Genomic DNA, 23035 nt, shown 5'->3' with positions numbered 1-23035 from the left:
TAACCCATCAGCCCCAAAAAAAACCTGTAATCAGCCTGGCATTACTCCAACAACATATAGCCTACGACAGGGGTCAGCACCCTTCAGCACGAGGTAGCTTAACCAGTGGAACTCTCCTTTTCAAAATGTTTATTAAAGATCAACAATTTCAACTTAGACCTGGATAGTATAGTGTAGTATAGTGCTTATTTGTGTTTGTTACACTTGTTTCTCTTTTTGACCTTTACTGCCATTGCAACTATTTGAATGAGAGAAGCAGTATGTAACAGTTGGAGCTGTGCGTAAAAAAAAAAAAAAAAAATACTAATCCATTGTGTATAGTGCCCTCATATGTAATTACAATGTCCTGAATATGGGGGAAAAACCCACTTTACTCACTTTTTAAGTCCTGACCTCCAGATTTTTTTTTTCATTTTGTAGTTTTTAGTTTTTTTTTCTGTTGTTTCAAACAACGACCCAAGGCTGACACAAGTGACGTCATCAAACTGACAGCTTTCATGCTGTTGGCTGGTTTTATATTGACTGCTGATAGGAGCTCACATTGTGTCCTTCTCTGTTTACCACAATTGCTACAAGAGAGACCTCACATGTTTTTTTAAAAATCTTTCATTTGGACCAGCTGTGTCTGACAAAAGGGTTCAAATCAGCAGCAGCAGCAGCAGCAAAAAAAAAAACCCATCCATATTTTATAACACAGCTGCTGTGGGGGAGGCGAGCAGGAGACTCAGCTACACCTCCACAGTCTAACCAGCGGATGTGTTTTACTTTTCTTTTGTCGTACTTCGTCGCTTCCCTCATCTACTAAACCAGCCTCGGCGTTGTGAGAGAAGTGCTTAAATATTTCTTCCCCACTTTCTGTCTCTGATGTCTACAGACGACAGCAATTTTAGGATATCTAGTCCTCTGTATTTATACTTTAACTTAAACAAACTGTATGTGGAGTTTGGAGGCTTTTTGCCAGCACTGTGAAGTCGTCAAAAGGCGGCAGCCAGCATCCGCCCGTTGGAGATAGAGAAGACTGACAAGAACGGTAATTATCTTTTTCTTTGTCCTCCTTTACTTTATCTTGATATTACACTGTGTTACTGAGGCCTTCTCGGGTGCTGTTCTTTTTTTTATTCTTTTCTCTTCTGTTTGGAAATGTAGGATAACGAGACTGCACACTGTGGGCAAAAAGTAGACTTGTTTCAACATGTAAACTTTAAAATGAGCAAGTGAGAACTTCAGGGTGTATTATGACCCTCTCATATGAGGAAAAAACAAACGATTATGAATGTCTAAAGTAGCATTTTTTGTAAACTGCATTAATTAAGAAGTGTTAAATCAGTTGCAACCAAGTTTTCGTCTTTGTTTTCTTACTTTATTTATTCATTCTGGCTGTCTGAGGTTTTAAAACAAAGACTTCTTCTCAGGGTGATTTAGAGAGTTGAATTGTGGGGAAAAAACGCTGATTAAAGTGTCCCATCTACGTTATGGAGATGGACGTCTTTCCATCTCGATGACTGTGTATGTGTGTGTCATGGCAGGTGGTTTTGAGGTCGTGACTTGTTTTTTCTGTTTCGTGAATATAACTATCGTACCGTTAATTTAATTTAATTTACTTCATCAGAGAAGTCATAAGAAACCACCAGCGTATTTAGTTAGTCATCTTAAAAACAAATCAATATTTATATCTGAAAACCTAATAAAAAAACACATTTACACAGAGACATCTGTGTCCATTATCAGACGTTTGTTTATTGCAGAACCAGGATGGTTATGAGGGAGATACATTAGAGTAATCTGAATACATTTGTATAAAATAATACAGCAAACAAGAATTTGTTGTTAATGAGCCGCTGTTAAAGTCTTCTGGATCAAGCTGTGAATTCTGGGTCACACCCAAACACACGAGTCTTTACTTCCGTGTTGAATCAGTAGTTTGTTTTACACTCAATGCTTCACTTTAACTCTTCTCTGTAAGTGTAAACGCCGTCTGTTAGAACAACTAAAGTTGGTGTCGTGTGCCACTTGTTGCACTCTCACGGTTGACTCTTTCAGTGTTGTTGAAGCAGATATTTCTTATTTGTCTTGCAAAACGTAATGTAGTACAGCCCTGCATGGTAGGCTACGTGCTGTGTGAGAAGAATCCGTCAACTTGAGAAACATGTAAAGCTTTAAATAAGCAATTTGCTGAAGCATTTTTTCTTGTATAACCGTTCCGTCTTTTCAAAGACAGGTGACAGAGGGAAGACAGATGCCTCATGTTCGTAACATATCCTCTCTGTCTCTCTTCTTCAGTAGATTTCCCACCTCAACTCTGAAATGTTTAGACAGCATGACGGCCCGTGTGATCGTCAGAGAGAAGGACCAGAACCTGAACACGCTGAAGAGGCCGAGCAGCAGTGAGACGAGCCGAGAAGGCCTCAAGGACTAAGACGTTATGTGACACATCTACAAATCTCACTGCTGGATATCTGCAAAGACACATTTAAGGGTTGGAAAAAAGAGAGAATTTATGAGTCAGCTCAACAAGCTGAATGACCACTGAACTCTTAAGGAGTGGAGTTTCCACAAGTCAGGGCTACCAATCCCCTGCTATGAAAACGACACGGAAGTACAGCACACACAGAGTGATCGCCGCCTTTGACTGCCTTGTGAACGCTGTGTCTCTCCAGATCGAAAAGCCCCTCGAAAACCACGCCTGAGACCATTTCCTCCAAACCATAAAACATCTCGAGGGGTGAGACTGTTCGAGGCAACCATGAACGACATAACTGAGATGTCGGTGAAGTGCGTCCTGGTCGGGGACAGCGCTGTGGGCAAGACGGCCCTGCTGGTCCGCTTCACCTCAGAGACCTTCCCGGGCACCTACAGGCCAACAGTGTTTGAGAACACCGGGGTGGAGGTGTACATGGACGGGGTTCAGATCAGCCTGGGGCTGTGGGACACGGCGGGCAACGACAACTTTAGACAGATCCGACCGAGATCTTACCAGCAGGCCGACATCGTCCTCATCTGCTACTCTGTGGCCAACCCTAACTCGCTCGCCAACGTCCAGCACAAGTGGATCGCTGAGGTTCGAGAGAACTTGCCCAAGGTGCCCGTGTTGGTTGTGGCCACCCAGACAGATCTGCGGGAGATGGGGTCGTATAGGGGCAACTGCATCTCAGCCGCGGAGGGCAGACAAGTGGCTCATGAAATCCACGCTAAAGGCTATGTGGAGTGCTCCTCCTTAAGCAATCGCGGCGTGCAACAGGTGTTTGAGTATGCAGTGCGGATGGCTGTGAACCAGGCCAAGAAGCGGGCCAGGCGACGGATGTTCAGCATAAACCAGTGCAAGGTCTTTTGACCTTTGACCTTGACTTGGTGGGCAACTGAGACTTCATGAGATGACTTTTTCAATGAGACGCAGTGTTTTATCGTGCTGTTCAAACTCAGTGAGGGGTCAAGCTACAAGACCCCAACGTTGTATTATTAACACACTGTTCTTTTTCACTAACGGGGTGTCCTGCACCCTCGAGACTCTGCTGAACTCAAACCATGTTTAAAAGTTGATTTGACCCTAATAGATCCTCATGCAAATGGTGGAGGGTCAACTTTTGTGTTATCCAGGGAGCGATGTGAAAGAAAGAAAAAAAGTTGAGTTTGATGATGTTTGTTGATGTTGATGTTTGATTCTTCTGACCTGTTTTTTAAGTGAATCACAGTACATCACAAGGGTGTATTTCAAATGGGGCATCAGAGAGGGTGTGTGTCTCAGAAATCCTCCACTAGGAACTTTTGCAGTGAATCTCCTTCTTAGTTAAAGCATTTAACACTTTAATATTGGGAAAAGGCTTACCTTTTTTAACAGCAGAAAGTTCTTAATGTCTCCGTTTTGGGTTGGATCAGCAAATAAACTTTTGAATTGCAGCGTAAATATAAGAGCCTTTACTACCACAAATAACGTGACACAGCTAAGTAAATTTTACAATTGCGTGGAGGTTTAACAGTGTGATTTGCACGTGTCAAAATCAAACAAGGAAAAGTATTTTCTTATGCTCCTTTTAAATCAGCGATTAATGTTGAGAGCATTTTGGCATTTGTCAGCAATGACTGGTTAATTTGCGTGTGTCGGGCTGTACATGCAGCACATTGTGTATTATTTCCGTAGAGAGGATGCCATTTTATTAAACATGACCAGGGAATAAACTGTCAATGCATCAAAGAGTTAACAAACATGCCTACAGGTTTTATGTTTCTCTCTCTTTTTTGATGGTTATGTGTATTTTATATATAAATCTGTAGAATCTACTTAAAAATATACAGTTTGAAATGTTTACTCAGACATGTTGACACTTCATACATCATCTGTCACATATTAGTGGCTATTGTGGTTTTTTTGGGAATTGTTTTTTATTTTATTTAACTGTATTCATCCTTTTAGGAAATATGAAGACATAAACTGCCACCTATGTATTTTAAAAATTGTCCTTGTTGATATTTTTTCCTGTGACATCAAATTCACTTTCCATAAATTAAAGTACTCATTGCATCGACACAGCATTGTTTTATTTAAATCTGTACACTTTTTTCTTTTTTTACCGCAGTGGTTACAATTGTTTGACAAATATAATTTTCTCACAATAATGGCTTTGTCATCCGACCTTGGTAACCACTTTCTTTCTTGTCGACAGAGTTTGCGTCCGATTGCATACATTATGAAATCACCCGTTTCTGCCTCACTTACCTACTGTTTGTCAAATAAACTATCAGAATCATTAAAACTGTAAATTGTATAATTTGTGCACTTTTTTAATATGAACATCAGGTCTACCAGTATGTGTTATTAAAGCCCCTTTCAAACAGATTTATGTATATAATCAAAACGTACACAGTATGGGATGTTAAGTTAGAATAGAAAGCCTTTATTGTCATTGTACAGGAAGACACAAATATAAATATAAAGAAATTACATAAAAAGTATCAAAACTAACAGCCACAGTAAACAAACATCAATAGCAATCTAATAATTTAGATTAATGTTTAAAAAACAACTTGTACATTATTACAACACATGATTCTAGTTGTGAATTGATGTGTCTATAATCCAGTGTGTTTATGAATGTCTGATTGCGTGGCAAAACATGAAAAAAAAACCCCCTAAAAATAACACTTTCAGAATCAATAAATATAATTCATTCAGTGAAAAAGCGATTGGGAGAAACAGTTGAGCAGACAAGAATGGTACGTAGCTAACATACACACAGAAAACAGATCAGAGTTGAGGATGTAAGGCGCTGTAGTTTAGATCACATATACGACCTTAAACCTTTATATTTATCCTAGTCCAGCTGAGTCAGCTTTATTTATTTAGCCCCAAAGTCACAAACTTGTGGGCTTTAAGACCCGTACATGATCTATCTTCAGTTCAGTCTTATATAGTATAAGTTTATGTCTGTAAACTTGACATGAGTCTCTCTGTGTGTGTTCAAGGGTTTGAAAGGATGGTGTGAGGGAATGAAGGCTGTATGAGAAAACTAGTGTGTTAAAGACTTATTGTGGCTGAATGATAATGAAAGCTCAAAAATGACAACGTGGAACAGCCAACAACCAGGAAAACGCTCTGAAGAGCTGTTCCTCCCCCCTCACTTCATGCTGTCTCCCGCTCTTTATCGGCCTTATGTGGTGTTTAAAGCTGCTGAGGATGAGAGGCAGCACGCAGGCTTTTTCAAGGATACGCTGAAAAACAGCTAACCACATCCCAGCACACGCACACACACACACACACGTGTTATAAGGTCAAACTTGTCTCTAAGTTACTTTCTCACTTACCATGTACGTTCACTCATTCACACAACCTCAGCCATACATTCACACTCACAATACAGAGTCATGTAGATAACGTAGACACAGGAGCCTCAGACGGCCTGAACACGGCGTGGACTCACTGAAAGTCTCCCTTGCTTGACGTGTAACTTAAAAAAATCCCCAAACTTCTCAGAGCATACTGATTTGACATCAAAGTATTGGATGTAATAAGCTTTATTAGTACTTTCAGCAGAAACCTGACACCATTAATGTCTTACAAGCTGTTTTTTTAGGACACTAAAGACAGAGGTGGCAAGACATCAGACGTGCAGAGTACGCAGAAATTCATTCATGAGACAGCTCTCCAGTTGTACAGGATTTAAAAATGTAGTCACATGATTGATTGTTAGTGTTCGTGTCACACACTGTCTGTCAGACTGTCGGTAATTACAACGCTTCACTTTGAGAGTTGAGCATGTTCGACTGCCTGCTGTGGCCAGATCTGTCATCGTGCTCTCTCTCCCACAGCTACCACAATGCCATATCCCTCTCTCATTGCCTGTCTGTCTGTCTGTCTGTCTCTCTCTCTCTCTCTCACACACACACACACACACACACACACACTGTATAGCTGGTATACAGAAGTGTACACAGCGATGCCACTTCACAGTCAGTGGGTAGCGGTTGTTCTGACTTCTCAAGGGCCTCTGATGTTTTATCCAAGGAGCTGGTAAATAGGCCTTTTTCACTGCAGACATTTTGACATGGCGTAGCAGAGGACAGACCTGAACAGAACAGACAAGTATATTGGTCACGTTTCAGTCAGGTGTTGTTTCAAGGTTGTGGTAAACTCTCTGGCTCGTTGACAAAGCGTAGTGGTGCAGCTATATGAAACGGAAGCATTGTTAAAGTTTTCCTGCCATAACAAGTTCATTATTATCAGGTAATTCTCCTGACGTATATCAAGTCCCATCTATATTGCAGTGGTGGATGGTACAGTTACTGAAAGTACGTTGAGTATTTCTATGTTGTGATACTTTCACTCCACTACATTTTAGAAGGAAATACTTATATTTTTACTCAACTATTTAATAACTTTAGTTCCTTTGCAGATTTAGATTAATGAATATAAGCAACTAATAAATTTTTATGAATTATAAAATAAGATAAAAAACTTTTTGCAAGCTTCCCAGCAGAATATAAGGTAATTAAAAGTCTAAGTCTTTAACAGGTGACACATGAATGCATCAATAATTATAATACAACAATCTCATAAACATTGTTCTGAAATAAGACAGTCAGCATCATGAGGGCTGTTATTTTTCGGTATTGTCCGCAGTGTATATTTTGATGATCCAATAATACTGAAATAATATTTTCAATTGAGGGACGTTACTTTTTCTATACTGTGGTACAGCTACTTTACGCTTTGTAGACCCTCAACACACACTCTAGCTCGTACACCCACACCAGACAGGGTGTGTGATAACACTGTCAGCTTAGCAGCTACAGCAAAGATTGTGGCTTAAAAACAATGTCTTTAAAATAAATCTCTAGCCTTCTGATACACTGGACAAGCTGTATGAAGCCAATTTATGTTTTTTGTTGTTGTTCTTTTACATTTTAAAAGTCCACAGCATTTCCATCCACTTGGGGGATAGCAGATAAAGACTGAAGTTTCATATTTGGGTGAACTTACCCTTTAATTTTTACGATGATGTACTTTTACGTAAGTCATATTTTAAATGCAGGGATTTTACTTGTTATTTTCTACACTGTGGTATTTCTACTTTTACTTAAATAGAAGATCTGAGTAGTTCCTATGCAACCTTGTACTGTGTTTTAAAGCACATATAGTTTGTCTTTACACAAATGATGCAAGTAACTGACTTTAAAGGATAATGCTGGTGATTTTCTATGTTTTTGTTATTGTCAACAAATCCCATAAACACACAAAAACTAACAGAGGGACTGATGTTTTAGTCCGTCTGTCAAGACCCTGTTTGTCGAACAGTGTACAGTGGCTGTGTTCAATGTAACACTCCTGTTTCACAGCAGACATTTTGACTTGTCATGGTAGAAACAGGACAAATGGAACTAGTAACGCTGACGATGGCTCCTGCCTGTCCCACTTCCCCAGTCAGACGTGACTGTGTGACAGTTCGTGCAACACCAGGACCCCGAAACTGAAGCAGCTCAATACAATTCAGCCATTCGTTAATTTCACCATTGACACTTTTTCCTCCTGTGACATGTCAAAGTGTCTTCTGTGTTCTAGTGCAACTATGTGTTTTTAACGACAGTGCAGGTCTGTGCACAGAAGAATAACATGATATATACCTCTCATTGTTGGTTTTGTTGTTTGAATGGGATTTACAGACCACACCTGTGTTGTTCACCCTACTCAAGATTACTCAAGCATATGTAGCATAGACGCTGCTGATTACTGAGGGAGGGCGATAATCAGTGTATATACACACACACTTCCCTAGCTGTTACTACACCACTGCTCTTTGCTTCTTATGTTGTACTCCGTGTCCCTACCTCGCTGTCTTTCTCTCACTGTCTCACCCTCTGAAGCTCCCCCACTCTCCTTCCTTTTCTGCCCCAGTCCCCAACTACACCCCCCCTCCCCCTCCACACATCTACTGCAAGAACACACACACACACACACACACACCCCTGATATACTGTGCGCCATCATTACTGTTCACAAGCAGTGCATACATGATACGGTACATTTCAATGTTTAGCATACAAACACATATTAACATTACTGCCACTGACTTCTTCATCTGTCTGTCTCACACACACACACACACACACACACACACACACACACACACACACACACACACACACACACACACACACAACTCAACATTTCACCCTGCACACAGATGATGATCAGAAATGGTTTACAAAGAGACACTATTTCACACTTTCTTCCTTTTCAGACACGAGACACGCACACACACACACACACACATGCAGACACACACAGGAAACACCTGTCCTGTGCAAGCTCAGTACCACAGAAACTCAGTGACACATTATCTCATCACCATGTGCAGTTTTCTGCACTAAATGAGTAAAACAATGTCAGCAACATGTCTCACTGATGTTGTTTGACGTGAAGATCTTTATAATTTCTATTGTACTGTAAATTACAAGCACCTTTATCCTCATTTTGAAGTGATTTAATCCAAACTTTTACAGCTGCCACATGATTTAGCAAAAGTACAACACGTGGCTGCCTGGTACTCATATTAAACACATAACGTGTACAGTTGATGACCATATTTACATCTACATGTATTTTAAATTGTCAAAAATAAAATATCTACAATCTATATAGATATGTTCTAAAAACCTGAACTGATGATGTGTGTAAATCTTTTAAAATTTTTAAAACTAAAGTCAAGTAAGGTGATTTTTTTTCTCTTTCAGTAGAGCCGTGCCTCACATTTACACAATCTACAAGCTCTCTTATTCCTTTTTCTCTTAAGCCTTTTGTTTTTTACTGTCCTGTTTCTCAAACCCTTCTAATGTCCTTTTAAATTAACCTTGAACTTTTAATGATCTACAGACACATCTTGCAGCTGAAACAGCCACTAGATGATATGGGACAAATTTGCGTATGTGTTATCTTATCATTTTGATAAATAAAGGGTCGATAATATATATTTTCCCCTTTACATGCTACATTCATTCTTCTTCCTGCTCATCTCTTTTTTCAGGAATTCTCTCTTTTCAAGACGGAGATTTTCTCTTTCTTACATTCTCCAGCATCCATCTCAGAGACTCACTGGAGAATATGGACCAATATTATGAGTTTAATTGTTGCGGCTCATATCTGGTCAAATATGGACTCAATATACAATATATCATGAGGACATATACTAAGATACAAGATACATATTACATGTGGTCCAAATACAACCCTTTTTTCATGTCTGGAAATACCAGAGCTCAATATTTTTCCAGAATATTAATTTTATTTGTATATCTATCAACAGTAAATATGAATATCATCATATTTGGATCATATCTCGGCGTATCAGTAAATAATATCCCTGGATTCTTGTTTTTTTTTTTTCATTTTTCTTCTTAGTAGTATTAGTAGTAGTATTTTAGAAGTACTATTTAATGTTATGCTTGAATAAATTATCATATTCTGACTTTATTTATTCTTTCATAAATAGACATAACAATTTATTTTTCTGAATGAACAAACGCAAAGACAAAAAGAAAAAAAGAAAGACAAGATTCACTCTAGCATGAAATCTGGCAGTGTTGTGAAAAAGTACCCGAAAGTCAAACTTGAGTAAAAGTAAAGATACCGTGTCAAAATATGACTTTGGTAAAAGTGAAAGTCACTCATACAAAAAGTAAAAGCCTGAAAGTATCTGATATAAATGAACAAAAGTATCAAAAGTTATTCTCTGGCATTATACAAGTAAAATTAAATTACGCATTGTCTACTGTTTACAATCAATTAACCAATTATCAGACTGAGTGATTATCGGATCCAATATTCAGTGTTTTGGTGCATTTTGTAAAATCCAATTGTTTAAACAAAAATAAATTATTAAAAAATGTACTATTGCATTGTAACTAGTAACTTATAAAACAAATGTAGTGAAGTAAAAAGTGAAATATTTGCCTCCAAAACGTAGCGGAGTGGACGTCTGAATAACAGAAAATGGAAATACTTTAGTCAAGTACTTGAGTTAATGTACTTAATTATATTTCATCACTGGAGACTGGATATGTAAAGATATGACAAAAATAAAACTATGAATAAAAAGTAAAAAGCACAACACAAACAAAGCTTCATGCATAAATAAAAACAACAACAATCACAACAACAAAAACCATCAAACTGTCAATAAAAAATCCACATCTTAAGATACTCTAAACCTTAAAGGTGTCATGACAACATTACAAAGGTCAATCAGTTGCCTCTGTTTCTGGTTACCGATCTATTCGACAGCCTGCAGACAAATCTACTCTAATCACTGATCTACAACCAGTGTAAAGCTTAACTGTCCTCATCGTAGAGATTCCTGTTTACAGAGTGAAACCTGATCCTGGATCTGTGTGAAGTTGACAGCCATGCAGCGTGTATGACATGTGCCACATCCTCGCTGACGGCATGTTCATCTTGAATGACCTGACCATCGGTAAGAAAGTGTCACAGTATGTGTGTGACTGACACATGTCATTAGCTATGTAACGCAGTAAGGTTCAGTGTGTGTGTGTGTGCGTGTGTGTGTGTTTGTGTGTGTTTGTGTGTGTGTGTGTGTGTGTGTACAGCTGGTTGCGGTCATGTACTCAGTGGATAGGGCTGCAGGCATCACATTTCCTCCAGTGCCTGTGTGCTATGTGATACTGCAGTGCACCTGTGCATGTTTGTGTGTGTGTATGTGTATGTGTGTGAGTGATAGCCCCAGGTCCTGTTCCAGAGCAGCGATCATACACACACACAGACACACAGTAACAGAGGCGACATGCGACTAACAGCTAGCGAAGCATTCAGAGCTTCTGACAGGATGTAAGATTTCGAGAATTTTCTGTGGTCTCGGTTGCTCAGCCTCAGCAGGGCAGAATGGAGACCAGAATAGAGTGACGCTCTGGATTTGGACCCGGGCTGTCTCAGCGACTGCTTTGCTGAATAATTGATCCCTCGGATTGTGACTGGTTGAAAATGAGGAAGGCAGCGTTGATGATTTGGATCAGCCTTTTGGTGCAAGGTCAGTTATGCATGATGGATCACTTTCGTGTTCATATCTGATGCACAAACACTAGTTTGTCTTTGTAAAACCAACTCTACACTGTGTTCTGCTCTTCTCTCTGGTATTCCCTGACTTGTATCTGCACCTAACCTTTGCTGCTGTCCCCACCCTCTGCTCTCATCCTGCCCCCTTAGTGTCCCATGCTGCTCAGGGTCATTATGCCCGCAAACTTCTGAATGATCTCATGGAGGACTACTCCAACGCTCTGAGGCCTGTAGAGGACACAGACAGCGCGCTCAATGTGTCTCTGCAGATCACTCTGTCACAGATCAAAGATATGGTGAGTAGAGAGGAAACTCAAATTACCATACCAGCATAGATTTAGAGATATAAAACCTTATATCAAACCCCGGCCACACATAACCCCAATTAACCACAAAATAATCTCTTCACATGAGTCTTAATACAAACATACAGTTTATTCTGTAGCTTTTTCAACACATTAATTGTTATTTGTCAAGGCATTAATTGCCTTTTACTGGAATATTCAAATTCAAGACATAAAGGTATACGCGCCATTACATATAGGAAAAGTATTGAATATCACATAACTCCAGAAACCAGCCAGATGCATTTGGGCCTTCTGGAAAAACAAGTTGCAAAGTGAGGTTCACCTGTGGCTGCGTCAGAGTTCAACAGTATAATCCTCTAACTGCCAAAAGATTACACTGATTCTGAGAAGAAAGAAGATCAAGATCTATTGTTATTGAAAGTTACATCATGCTTCTTACTGCCGCACGTTTCAGATACAGATATTAAAAAGGTTTTATTTGTCACATGCTCGTATATGTAGAGACAAATACAGGGTGTCACAGGCTGCGTGAAATAAAGAACAATCATTAGATTTTATTATTTAGTAATAAAAGATTCAGCAAAGGCAGAGAATTTAAGTCGAGCTCTACAAACACTGGGTTTGACACCTGGGCCGGCTTGTGCAACTCTGTAGCCTGTTTCATTTAACCCCCCTGACGAACCCGGTCTGCAGTCTCTGCACCCGAGCTGAGACACCCAGGTGATGTCACTCGAGTCAGACTCCTCCAAAGCCATAGAAGTCAATGTGTCAATGTGCACTGAATTAACTCTAACTTGTGAATCTGTGAGGTGTCTCTTCAGTTTTCTCACGTTCCAGTTGAAGAGCTACACAACAAATGTGTTGCTCTCAGTTCAATACACTGCCAGTGCTGATGATGTGCAGTAAAAGATAGTGCTGCCCTCAGTCTTCTGTCTCTGTTGAGACCAGCAGAGGCCAGCACTGAGCACAACTGTACTGAAGTATAAAGCCTCTCAGATATTTGCCTTTCTTTCTCTCTCTCTCTCTCTAAATCCCTTGCAGCTTGCCTACAGATCACATCATAGCTCAGGGCCACAGTACACCTCTGACATGCTTGTGCCATATGAACCTCCGAGAAACCTTTAGGACGTCTGGGACTAACGTGCTGGTCGTTTTGAGAATTAGAGCATAAAACAGTGAAGCAGTTTGTAGTTGTCATGCTACACAGACCTAGAATAACACCTCAGTTGATATTAGACAAGCCACGACTCTGACCACTTTAAGTCAAAGCTAAAAACTAGAGTGCCTACTCTAGCTTTTTAATAACTTTTGTTTTTAAAATAGTCTTTAATTTAATTAATTGTGCATCAAAAAAGTCATGCTGTCATTTTCACTTTTGGTTTACTAGTTTATTTTGTATCACTTGCCTGTACTCTTTGACCTTTCCTTTTTAATTACCCTGCAAAGCACATTGAACTGCACTGATGTATGAAACATGCAGTACAAATAAAGTTGCCTTTCCTTGTAGGATGAGAGGAACCAGGTGCTGACCACGTACCTGTGGATCAGGCAGGTCTGGTTTGATGCGTACCTGAAGTGGGACAAGGAGGACTATGACGACCTTGAGATGATCAACATCCCAAGCGACCTGGTGTGGAAGCCGGACATCGTCCTCTACAACAAGTCAGTAACAAGACACAGTGAAAAAAAAGGGAAAAACATGAAAACACACAGAGATGTAGAAATGTGTCCTTTCCTCTGTATGTCTGTGTAGAGCAGACGAGGAGTCCGGAGGTGAATCCAGCACTAATGTGAAGCTGCGTTATAATGGAGAGATCGTCTGGGACTCTCCTGCCATCACAAAGAGCACATGTGTGGTGGACGTCTCCTACTTCCCCTTCGACTGGCAGTCGTGCAACCTCACCTTCGGCTCCTGGACCTACAATGGCAACCAGGTGTGTAAAGGCTGGGAATCAGCTCTGTGCTGGTTGACTCTTCAAAGTGATGTTCTGCCCACACTCATCCCCTTCAAACGTGGTTTCTAAAACATTTATATTATTATTTTGATGCCGTCAGCTCTCATATACCCCTTTGTTTTTGTTTGTGATCAAATAATAAAAAAACAGGTTAGGTTGATTAAGACAACAAATCATCAGCCCAGAACAGAATCCAGTCCATGTTGGTTGAAAAGGGGAAACAGCAAAGAGAAAAAGACAATTAGGATGACGTGTGATGTTTTTCTTATGCGTGTGTTGGTTTACAGTATTTATAGTGTCTGTTTATTTATGTTAGCCATGGTAATTAGTACAGATCATGTATCAGCCTCTCGCCTACAGTAATCTGTTATTGTCTCCCGTTTCTGTTCAGATAATTAAAGACTGAATAACTTATTTAGCTGTTGTTTTACAACTATATGTTCAAGGAATTACACAAAAAGTGTTTATTCCCTCCTTCTGTTTGTTATTTTGCACAGCCACGTGAGCATATTTGCACGTGTGTTGACTGTTCTTGTGTGTCCTCTGCACAGGTGGACATCAGTTTGACCATGGACACCGGCGACCTGTCCGACTTTGTGGAGAACGTGGAGTGGGAGTGTCACGGCATGCCGGCAGTTAGAAAGGTCAAGATGTACGGCTGCTGCTCCGACCCTTACACCGAAATCACCTACACCCTGGTGCTGAAGCGCCGCTCCTCCTTCTACATCTTCAACCTGCTGCTGCCCTGCTTCCTCATCTCGTTCCTGGCCCCGCTGGGCTTCTACCTGCCGGCTGACTCTGGGGAGAAGGTTTCCCTCGGGGTCACGGTGCTGCTGGCGCTCACCGTGTTCCAGTTGTTGGTAGCTGAGAGCATGCCTCCTGCAGAAAGCATGCCCTACATAGGTTTGAGTTATTCTTGGCATTCAGCTTTGCATCAGTATTGAAACATTTAAACTACAGAAACTCTTTTCTACAGGAAAATACTAAATGGGTTAAAAGCTATGGATCAGAAAAAGAAAAATATTCAATAATATTCATAAAATAAGTCAAGTTAACATTAACTTAACTTAGTACTAAATACTTACCTGACCTAGTAAGCAGTGATGGAGTACAAGTAAGTACATTTACTGACTTTTTAGGGTGCCTGTACTCTATAGTGTTTTAATTTCATGCCACTTTCTACTTCTACTCCACTACATTTCACTGTTCTACAATTGTTTGACTTATTATGTGAATTATTTTTCGTCATTTTTCATGCTAAAACACTTCATGGATCGGGCTTCACAAGTGTGATGATTTGCTGCTTTTCTTTTTGATTATTTTAATGTATTTTTTCGTCTTTTTTAGGTAATTGGGACGCATTTCTCGCTATTTTTTACAAACCAAACAATCAATAATTAAAAGGACAAATACATGATGAAAAAAATCCTTAGTTCCAGTCAAAAATACAGCTGTCATATAGCTGCCAACTACAATTGTCTGATCCTGCGTTCATATTAATACATCAGTTATAATAATCTAATGATGTACAATGGTATAACAGTCACAGGAGACATATTTCTACGTTAAGTTCTTTTACTTTAATATTTTGAGTTCACTTTCCTGATTATGGCCTATTTATATACTTTTTTAAAGTAACATTTTTCTTGCGACAGTGATTTTACAGTGTGGTATTAGTACTTTTACTTGAGTAAAAGATCTGAATACTCTAATACCCCCACTTCTGTCAACAAGGCTAAATTAACGTCTCATAATGTCGACTTACCATGAGTATTATTATTATTATTATTTTAATCAAGCATTACGCTTCTTTTTTTTCCTGGTAGAAATGGGCTTCCATATAAAACTCAGTTCTGCAATTTGGAGACAATAATTTGCTATTAAATATGTTGATATGTCTATGTAGACTATCAATTATATCACTACTGATGAAGTGAGAAGGTTGTATATGAATCTTCAACATAGTAGTCAATAAATTAAAGCTGCTTTTCTGGCCTATGTGTCTTCTATTTACTCTTTCCATGTCATAAATGTGTCCTTTTCTTTGCCCTCTCCTCCAGGAAAGTACTACATAGCCACCATGACTATGATCACAGCCTCCACCTCTCTCACTATCTTCATCATGAACATTCATTTCTGTGGTGCTGAGGCCAAGCCGGTCCCTCACTGGGCCAAGGTGCTCATCATAGACTACATGTCCAAAATCTTCTTCGTCTATGAGGTGGGGGAGAACTGCACCACGCCGGAGAGCGAGAGGACCCCGCTGTGGCCCGACGAACCCATCGGCGAAAAGAGCGCCTACTTTGATGACCGTTTCCATGACATCTACCATCACGAAAGCGACCCGTACAAGTACAGCAACGGCCACAGTGTGCATCACAACAACAGGCATCAGAAAGGTCAGGCGAACGGAAAAGCCAACAACGGCCAGAACCATTACAACAACCATAACAGACTGGAGAGGGGTGAGGGGAGATCCACACAGCGATACCACCACATCAGGAGGGACGAACTGGACTACCAGGCGGCTCCTCATTCACAAAACCTCCAGCACCTGAACGGAGGGCTGAAGGAGCAGCTCCTCTACTCTGCAGAGAAACTTCAGGTCCCAGCCTGCCCCTGCTGCTGCCCCTGCCTCCAACATAAACAGGTGCACGCCGTTTCTACTACTCACTTTACCTTCTTATCTACTCATCTTCTTCTACAGTTTCTTTAAGTGCGCGCTGTAATTCATCTATCCGTCTCTTCCTCAGGTGGTGAAGAACATCCAGTTCATCGCCAACTGCTTCCGAGAGCAGAGAGCCACTTGTGTCAAGGTGGCAGAGTGGAAGAAGGTGGCCAAGGTGATGGATAGGTTTTTCATGTGGATCTTCTTCATCATGGTCTTCCTCATGAGCATCCTCATCATCGCCAAGGCATCCTGACAGCCTCCTCATCATCTTTTTACCACCTCCCTCATCGCTGGACCTCAGTGTTACTCAAGACTCACCTCATGTTTACCTTGATGCGACACAGAACTGCTTTTGAGAAATTGTTGATGTCAGTATTGTGTTACGTGTGTGTGTATGTGTGTGCGGTTGTGTACGTTCATTGTTGCTTTGACATGATGAGGACAAGGTCGCCACACACGAATCATTCATTTAAGTTCACCACGGCCTCTCGGTTAGTTAATGTCAGGTGTGCTTGCATGTGTGACGGAGCAGCGGAGCGGTAAGACAATCTAGGCCTCGCCTTGAACATGCATGGACTCTCCATTATTGATGAGCCGACAGCCAGACACCCAGCTATAGGCATTACATTACTTACATTACGTTTAAGGCAACCAGATGATGCTGCTCTCCAGAGTCAGTTACGGTGGATAACATCTGTAGATTAAATGTAAACACTCACCATAAACAACCTTAAAGAGGACAAGTCACGTGTCCTTCCTTGTGCTGACATTAAGAGACATTAAAACCAGGGGAAACCGATTGTTGTCTAGTTTAGATGTTAATAAACTGGTTTACATAAATTATGAATACTTGAATGTGCGACTGTGAGAGAATGTTTACCTTTCTTACCTTACAAATATCTCTCTCAAAGGCAATATTCAGACCTTAAATCCTACCTCCTAAACATGACCGATGGATGTACTGTACCTTTTGTCTAACAAATGCTTTTCTAATTGGTCCAGTAAAAATGATAAACCTGTGAAATCTTGTTATTAAAGCAACAACATAGAAAGATAGTTGATTGTTACGTCTCATCCCCAGGATGAAGCTTTGGGTTAAAGACATAATATGTAGGAGTTCTTCATTAAAATGTCTAAAAACAACTAGGTCTTTGTTATATAATTTGTTGAGTTGTGTACTTACACTATCCCAAATGTTTTCCAACAATGTTCAAACTAGAGAAATCCACAAGTTTACTCAAATTAACGATGCGCTTCATTAGGTTGCCGTCCCTACTTCTAGATTAGGGAAGTCAGCTAACGAGACTAAATTTAAACGTCCTATATGTAAGAAAAGTTGATTTTTCAGGCTCATTCCCAACTCCTAATGATCGTCTGGGTTTCCCAACTTGTCAAAGACTGACAACAGTTTTTGATGAACTGGGAGTGAGACTCACAAATCGATTTTTCTTACAAATAGGTCCTTTAAGGTGAATAAAACTTTGAAACATTACCTCATCTGAGAATGGTTCATATGTGTTTACCAGCCACAAACAGCCATTACTTTACTACGTTAGCTGTGAGCTAATGTTATCCAGCAACGACACTCAGGGAGAATTTCTGTGTTTAAATTCAGGTCAACTCTCACTATTTGGCACTCACCAGAGTCTGTGATCCTCTCTCTTCCCCTCTCCTCTCTGTATGTCTCCATGAAATAAAGTACTTTTCCCATACAGCTCAAGTCGGCAGTCAACATTACATTAACGTTACATTAACACAGATAACGTAGGTCTCCTCTGTGGATCGTTGCTGCAGTCAGGCTGATAAACAGGACTGAAGATAAATCCACTATTTAATCCCGTACATATTATACGTTTACTGAGCGACCTGCGCTGCCAAGCCAACACCAAACAAATTGCCCGTATTTGACAACCTGGGGATGAGACTCAACAGTCAGCTACCTTTCTCCATGAAGTTACATTAAATGTGTTTTTATTCACTGCCCCAAGAACAACTATAATGTGCTATACATGATGTATGTACAGGCAAAACTGTCCATTTCTGTTTTGTTTTTTGCATATAAAATATCTTCATTGTGTCATACTTTTCTAAAAGAAGTATTATTTCCTTCAATCTGATTAGAAAAAATGAACTAGTAACAGAAGCATGATGCAGTCATACAGATGAAGACAATAAGCACTTAGTAGCAGCAAGGTGAGACTGGGCAGACATGTATTAAATCATTGCAGTCATATACGCTATGAATTAGGACACACAGGCAGCGTCACAGACACGAGGCTGTAACACAGATCAGCAGGAAGCTTGGTTTCCATTCCCACTCTGGCCTCTAGAGGGCAGATAGACTGTAATCACAGAGGATTCAGTCACTGAATGAACCCCATGCATAACAAAGTGAACATACTGTATATATGTGCCAAATAGAAAGCTTAAAATCCTGAAAGACAGGGAGTCTGAGAGATGAAGCAGATCATTTTAATAACAGTACTATAGGTTCAAGTATATGCACAAATAAAAAAACAGCACAGAAAAATAAACAAGAACTGATTTTAAGGTTTAATTTATTCTGCAAGTTTGTGAGGCCCACTGCTTTAATAGAACAGTGTTTCTAAATCTTCAATGTAAAAATAATGAATCACAAAGACATTAGTTGGAAAAAGATCCTTTGATCAACACAAAAAATTCAGGAACACATTAGTCCTCGCACTAGTGAACCTTCTCATACAAGATTTAAAAGTGATGTAAATGGGGGAAGGGTAAATGGGAGCACTATGTGACCAATAAATAAAGAGGTATGAGATATAATTTCTGATTCACATGCACAGAAATGTTCCAGGCTCAAGCTGGAGTTAATCTCTATTAATAGGTGTTCTCATTTCCAGAGTCCAAATGCCTCCCCGACACACTGAATATCTTTCTTTAGGCAGAATTCAAATAGAGTAAATTAATAAAGTCAGAAAAAAGAGAATATTAATAATAATGGTTACACAATCCTTCAAAGATTGAAAAGAAAAATCTATTCTACTAAAATTCACTCTTATTGTTGTTGAGTCTCAGATGGAAGTCTCAACAACACATCATGATAAAAAGAGTCAATAACTTGTCTGACAGGTGACTTCAGACACACCAACCTCTGCCTCTGTCTGTTGGGGTCTGGAAATAAATACACATCCTTTGGCAGATGTGTCAGCTCACAGTTTAAGTGTTGAGCAGCACAATAAGAAAGTAACATGAAAGAATACATATATTTGATAACAGCAACAGCAAGATCGCTTTCACACATTGTTGCATGTCACCTGAATAATTGTGACATAACGCAGTTGTGAGCTGCAGTCTGAGTGTTGCAGCCTGGGACAACAAGAGATGGCTGACCCCATGCGTTTGATTCACTTCCATCCAACCACAGCTGACCAGTCTGACGAAGCTCCAGCTCAGCATGTCTGCATTCATCTGCATATTCAAGGCACTTCGTCACCTCCTCTCTCCTCTCCTTGCCCCCTTGTCTCTTCCTTTTGTGCAGTAGGTAAACGTTTGTTCATTACTGCTGTCATGGTAACACTCTGATTAGCTCTATATTGCCCTTATGACTCACATGTGTTACCTCCACCTGTGTGTAAGAGCGCTTGTTGACTATTTGGGGATGCGTGTTTGTGCCAGCTGGGCCGGGCGCTGTCATTTCAGTTTGAATACATGCATGGACCATGTTTCTGCCTTTAGTCTGAAAGACCTTAACGCTGACAGCAGGAGAGTGCTCAGTTGATCTGATCCATGGTGGTTCCTAAATCACAACTAATCAGCCAACTCTTTAGATAAAAAGACCCAAGAATCAAAGGACTTGACTGTTGGTCTTTGATCACACAAACTGTGTGTGACCACAGTATCTCTACTTGCCAGATCTTTGCCTCAGCTGGACCATGATCTCTTGCTGGAGTTTTTATACTCTGAGATAACTTCTTCCGTGCTGAGTGTTTCAGAGACGGACTATTGGGCCACACAGAAACACGGTGATGGCGATGGTTAGAGTTCAGAGGGGTTTATCATGTCGTAGGGTCGGACACACCCACAGGGTTGGGATCTATATAGCAGTGTCCTCTCTGCTTATGTTCTCACTTTATGAAGGCAAGTGACCGGAAACAGCATGTCATCCATTAGCAAGCAGCTGTCCGTCATCGGCTGCTCAGGTACGTTGGGATTTATGTTTCTTTCTTTCTTTGCTCGCTTGCTTTCTTTCATTTGAATATAACTTTTCTCCTTTTTTCAGGCAGGAAGCAGTTTTCCTCCTCCACTGAGATCAGACTGGTTCTGTTGGGGAAAACTGGCAGCGGGAAAAGCTCCACCGCCAACTCCATCTTGGGCCGTAAGGTCTTCGACATCCAGGTTAGCAGCTCCTCCGTCAGCCAACGTTGTCGTAGGGCCTGCGGAGAGTTTCGGGGGCGACGCCTGACGCTCCTGGACACTCCGGGGCTGCTGGACACTCATCAGACTCCACAGGAGGTGCAGAGGGAGTTGAGGAGGAGTGTGAGCCTCCTCTACCCTGGGCCTCATGTGTTCCTTCTTATTGTTCAGATTGGGAGGTTCACTCAGGAAGAGAGGGAGGTTTTACGGCAGATCAGACAGGCAATGGGTTCCCATGCTCTGAATTTCTCTGTGGTGGTTTTCACCCATGGAGATCTTCTGGAAGAAGGACAATCTGCAAAGCACTGCCTGATAGAGGGGTGCAGGGATCTGGCCCAGCTGGTGGCTGGATGTGGGGACAGATACTGCGTCTTCAACAATCACAGCTCAAAGAACAAGGAGCAGGTGTCTGAGCTGCTTGCCATAGTGGACAGCATGATGCAGGGAAACGGAGGAAGCTGCTACAGCAGCAAGATGATGCTGAAAGCTGAGGAGGATCTGGCTCAGGAGCTGATGGTGGAGAGGAAGCTGCTGGAGGAGAAGGAGGAGCTGTTTAAAAACAAGCTGGAGACTGCAATCAAGGAGTCGCATGAGAAAGAGCTGGAGATGGTTCGGCAGAAGAGCAAGAGGGAGATGGAGGAGCTTGAGAAAAACAATAAGCTGGAGAAGGAGAAGGAGGTGAAACTGGCGAGAGATCGAGAGCAGGCCTTCATACGAGGGATGGAGGAGAACGAAAAGAAGGAGAGGGAGAGGAAGATACAAGAGATGGTGAGAGTGATGGGGATACGTAGAGAGGAGGAGGTGAAGAGGGAAGCTCTTCAAGAAAAGCTTGACCAAGCTACTAAAATGCTGGAGGAGCAGGCTGAGAGGGAGCAGCAAACGATGAGAGTGATGGAGGAGAAAATCCAAAAGGATTGTGCAGAGAATGAGAAGAAAGAGAGAGAAAGGGAACTTCAGCAACTACAGAAGGAGCAGGCCATCCGGCAGAGGGAGGAGATGAAGAGAGACGCTCTGCAGAAAGATCTGGACAAACTCACCCAGAGCTCGGAGGAGCAGAGCACGAAGGAGGAGGACAGGAAAAAGCAAACTGAGGACCTGCTCAGACGTGAGAGGGAGGAGAACCAGAAAGAAAGGGACATACAGATGGAGAAACAGAGTGCGGATAAAATGAGAATCGTGGCCCTCCAGCAGGAGCTGAGGCTCGTCAAAATGAAAATTGAGAAGCAAAAAACGAGCGAAGAAAACCTGCAGAGGCAGCTGAAGGAGAGCCTGCGAGGGGAGAGGGAGAGGTGCGATAAAGAAATGTCTGAGTGGAAAAAGCAGTGCGACGAGAAGTGTTTGGAGCTGTGTGAGGAGACGAGGAAGAAGAGGTCTGCAGAGGGACGCATGGCAAATGTGGCCGGATATGTGCAGGAAATGGGACTGTTTGGACTGAACACGGCTTTAGAGATGGTTGGAGCTCCCTGCTGTATACAGTAACAGCAGGAAGATTACTTCAATGTATTTATTACATGTCAGGGAAAACATGCTCACTATAACTGTATATTTTTCACGCACGTGTGCTATATTACTATTAATTATTCAGGAATGTAAACGTACAATATGTTGTGATTTTTTTTATTTATTATCATTTGTTTCAACCACTAACTCACCGTAAGGAAAAGAAAGGACATTCATGGCCATGTGAGAGCAATCTCATTTCAACAAATGGATTTAATTCCAGTGTGTCCTAAATCAGCAAATGCACAAAAATAGTACAAAAATCTCAAAAATGATGGAGTTAATCTGATTATCAACTCCCCGCCCTCTGCTTGGGACTGTCTGTCTCTGTCTCCATCATCTAAATCTGTATTCAAACAAACACCCTGTTGCCATTAATAAAGACCAAATATTGCTTGAGTGCTGTTTCAGTGTTCCTCACTGATGCTCCGACTTCAGCTGGGCCATCTGGTTCTGTCCCCGGCCAGAGAGTCTGCTTTTATCCACAGCAAAATGCCCTGTGTGTCTTTGAGTGTGTGTTTATTTGTGTGTGTGTGTGTGTGAGAGAGAGAGGGGGAGGGGGTGGGTGGTTATTAAATTTAGAGTGCACTGTCACGGCAGTATTTTGTCTGAACAATACTGCCTAAAGGAAGCAGGTAGCAGATGGACAATATGA

At 41.0% G+C, this 23035-nt stretch overlaps 3 protein-coding genes across 4 annotated transcripts; all 3 read left to right on the top strand.

Annotated features, from left to right (window-relative positions):
• Nucleotides 1–812: 812 nt before the first annotated feature.
• rhoh (ras homolog family member H) lies at nucleotides 813–4729 on the top strand. 2 transcript variants are annotated; one of them, XM_084370555.1, is made up of 3 exons: nucleotides 813–1030; nucleotides 2281–2476; nucleotides 2658–4729. In XM_084370555.1, the coding sequence occupies exon 3, from the start codon at nucleotides 2744–2746 to the stop codon at nucleotides 3329–3331; it is 588 nt and encodes a 195-aa protein (XP_084226681.1). In that variant the 5' UTR covers nucleotides 813–1030; nucleotides 2281–2476; nucleotides 2658–2743; the 3' UTR covers nucleotides 3332–4729. The 2 variants fall into 2 exon arrangements, with proteins under 2 accessions (XP_084226681.1, XP_084226680.1); XM_084370554.1 differs by having other exon boundaries at nucleotides 2284–4729.
• A 6578-nt stretch (nucleotides 4730–11307) lies between these two features.
• chrna9a (cholinergic receptor, nicotinic, alpha 9a) lies at nucleotides 11308–17910 on the top strand. The gene is made up of 7 exons (XM_084370125.1): nucleotides 11308–11528; nucleotides 11705–11850; nucleotides 13370–13524; nucleotides 13616–13796; nucleotides 14369–14720; nucleotides 15878–16467; nucleotides 16571–17910. The coding sequence occupies exons 1-7, from the start codon at nucleotides 11483–11485 to the stop codon at nucleotides 16739–16741; spliced, it is 1641 nt and encodes a 546-aa protein (XP_084226251.1). The 5' UTR covers nucleotides 11308–11482; the 3' UTR covers nucleotides 16742–17910.
• A 2281-nt stretch (nucleotides 17911–20191) lies between these two features.
• LOC311269263 (uncharacterized protein) lies at nucleotides 20192–22886 on the top strand. The gene is made up of 2 exons (XM_084373329.1): nucleotides 20192–20666; nucleotides 20747–22886. Exons 1-2 carry the CDS (start codon nucleotides 20624–20626, stop codon nucleotides 22357–22359), a joined length of 1656 nt encoding a protein of 551 aa, XP_084229455.1. The 5' UTR covers nucleotides 20192–20623; the 3' UTR covers nucleotides 22360–22886.
• Nucleotides 22887–23035: the final 149 nt, after the last annotated feature.

This window comes from Pagrus pagrus, assembly GCF_965226575.1.
Source record: "Pagrus pagrus genome assembly, chromosome: 2".
NCBI lineage: Eukaryota > Metazoa > Chordata > Actinopteri > Spariformes > Sparidae > Pagrus > Pagrus pagrus.
Note: the sequence above shows the minus strand (reverse complement) of the source record. Positions and strands in the feature narration are given on the sequence as shown.

Coding starts and splice junctions, on each gene's coding strand:
- rhoh (XM_084370554.1), top strand. CDS start 2,744: ATGAACGACATAACTGAGATGTCGGTGAAGTGCGTCCTGGTCGGGGAC.
- chrna9a (XM_084370125.1), top strand. CDS start 11,483: ATGAGGAAGGCAGCGTTGATGATTTGGATCAGCCTTTTGGTGCAAG. Junction 11,851..13,369: donor TGTCACAGATCAAAGATATG/GTGAGTAGAGAG, acceptor CTTTCCTTGTAG/GATGAGAGGAACCAGGTGCT. Junction 16,468..16,570: donor CCTGCCTCCAACATAAACAG/GTGCACGCCGTT, acceptor TCTCTTCCTCAG/GTGGTGAAGAACATCCAGTT.
- LOC311269263 (XM_084373329.1), top strand. CDS start 20,624: ATGTCATCCATTAGCAAGCAGCTGTCCGTCATCGGCTGCTCAG. Junction 20,667..20,746: donor GTCCGTCATCGGCTGCTCAG/GTACGTTGGGAT, acceptor TCCTTTTTTCAG/GCAGGAAGCAGTTTTCCTCC.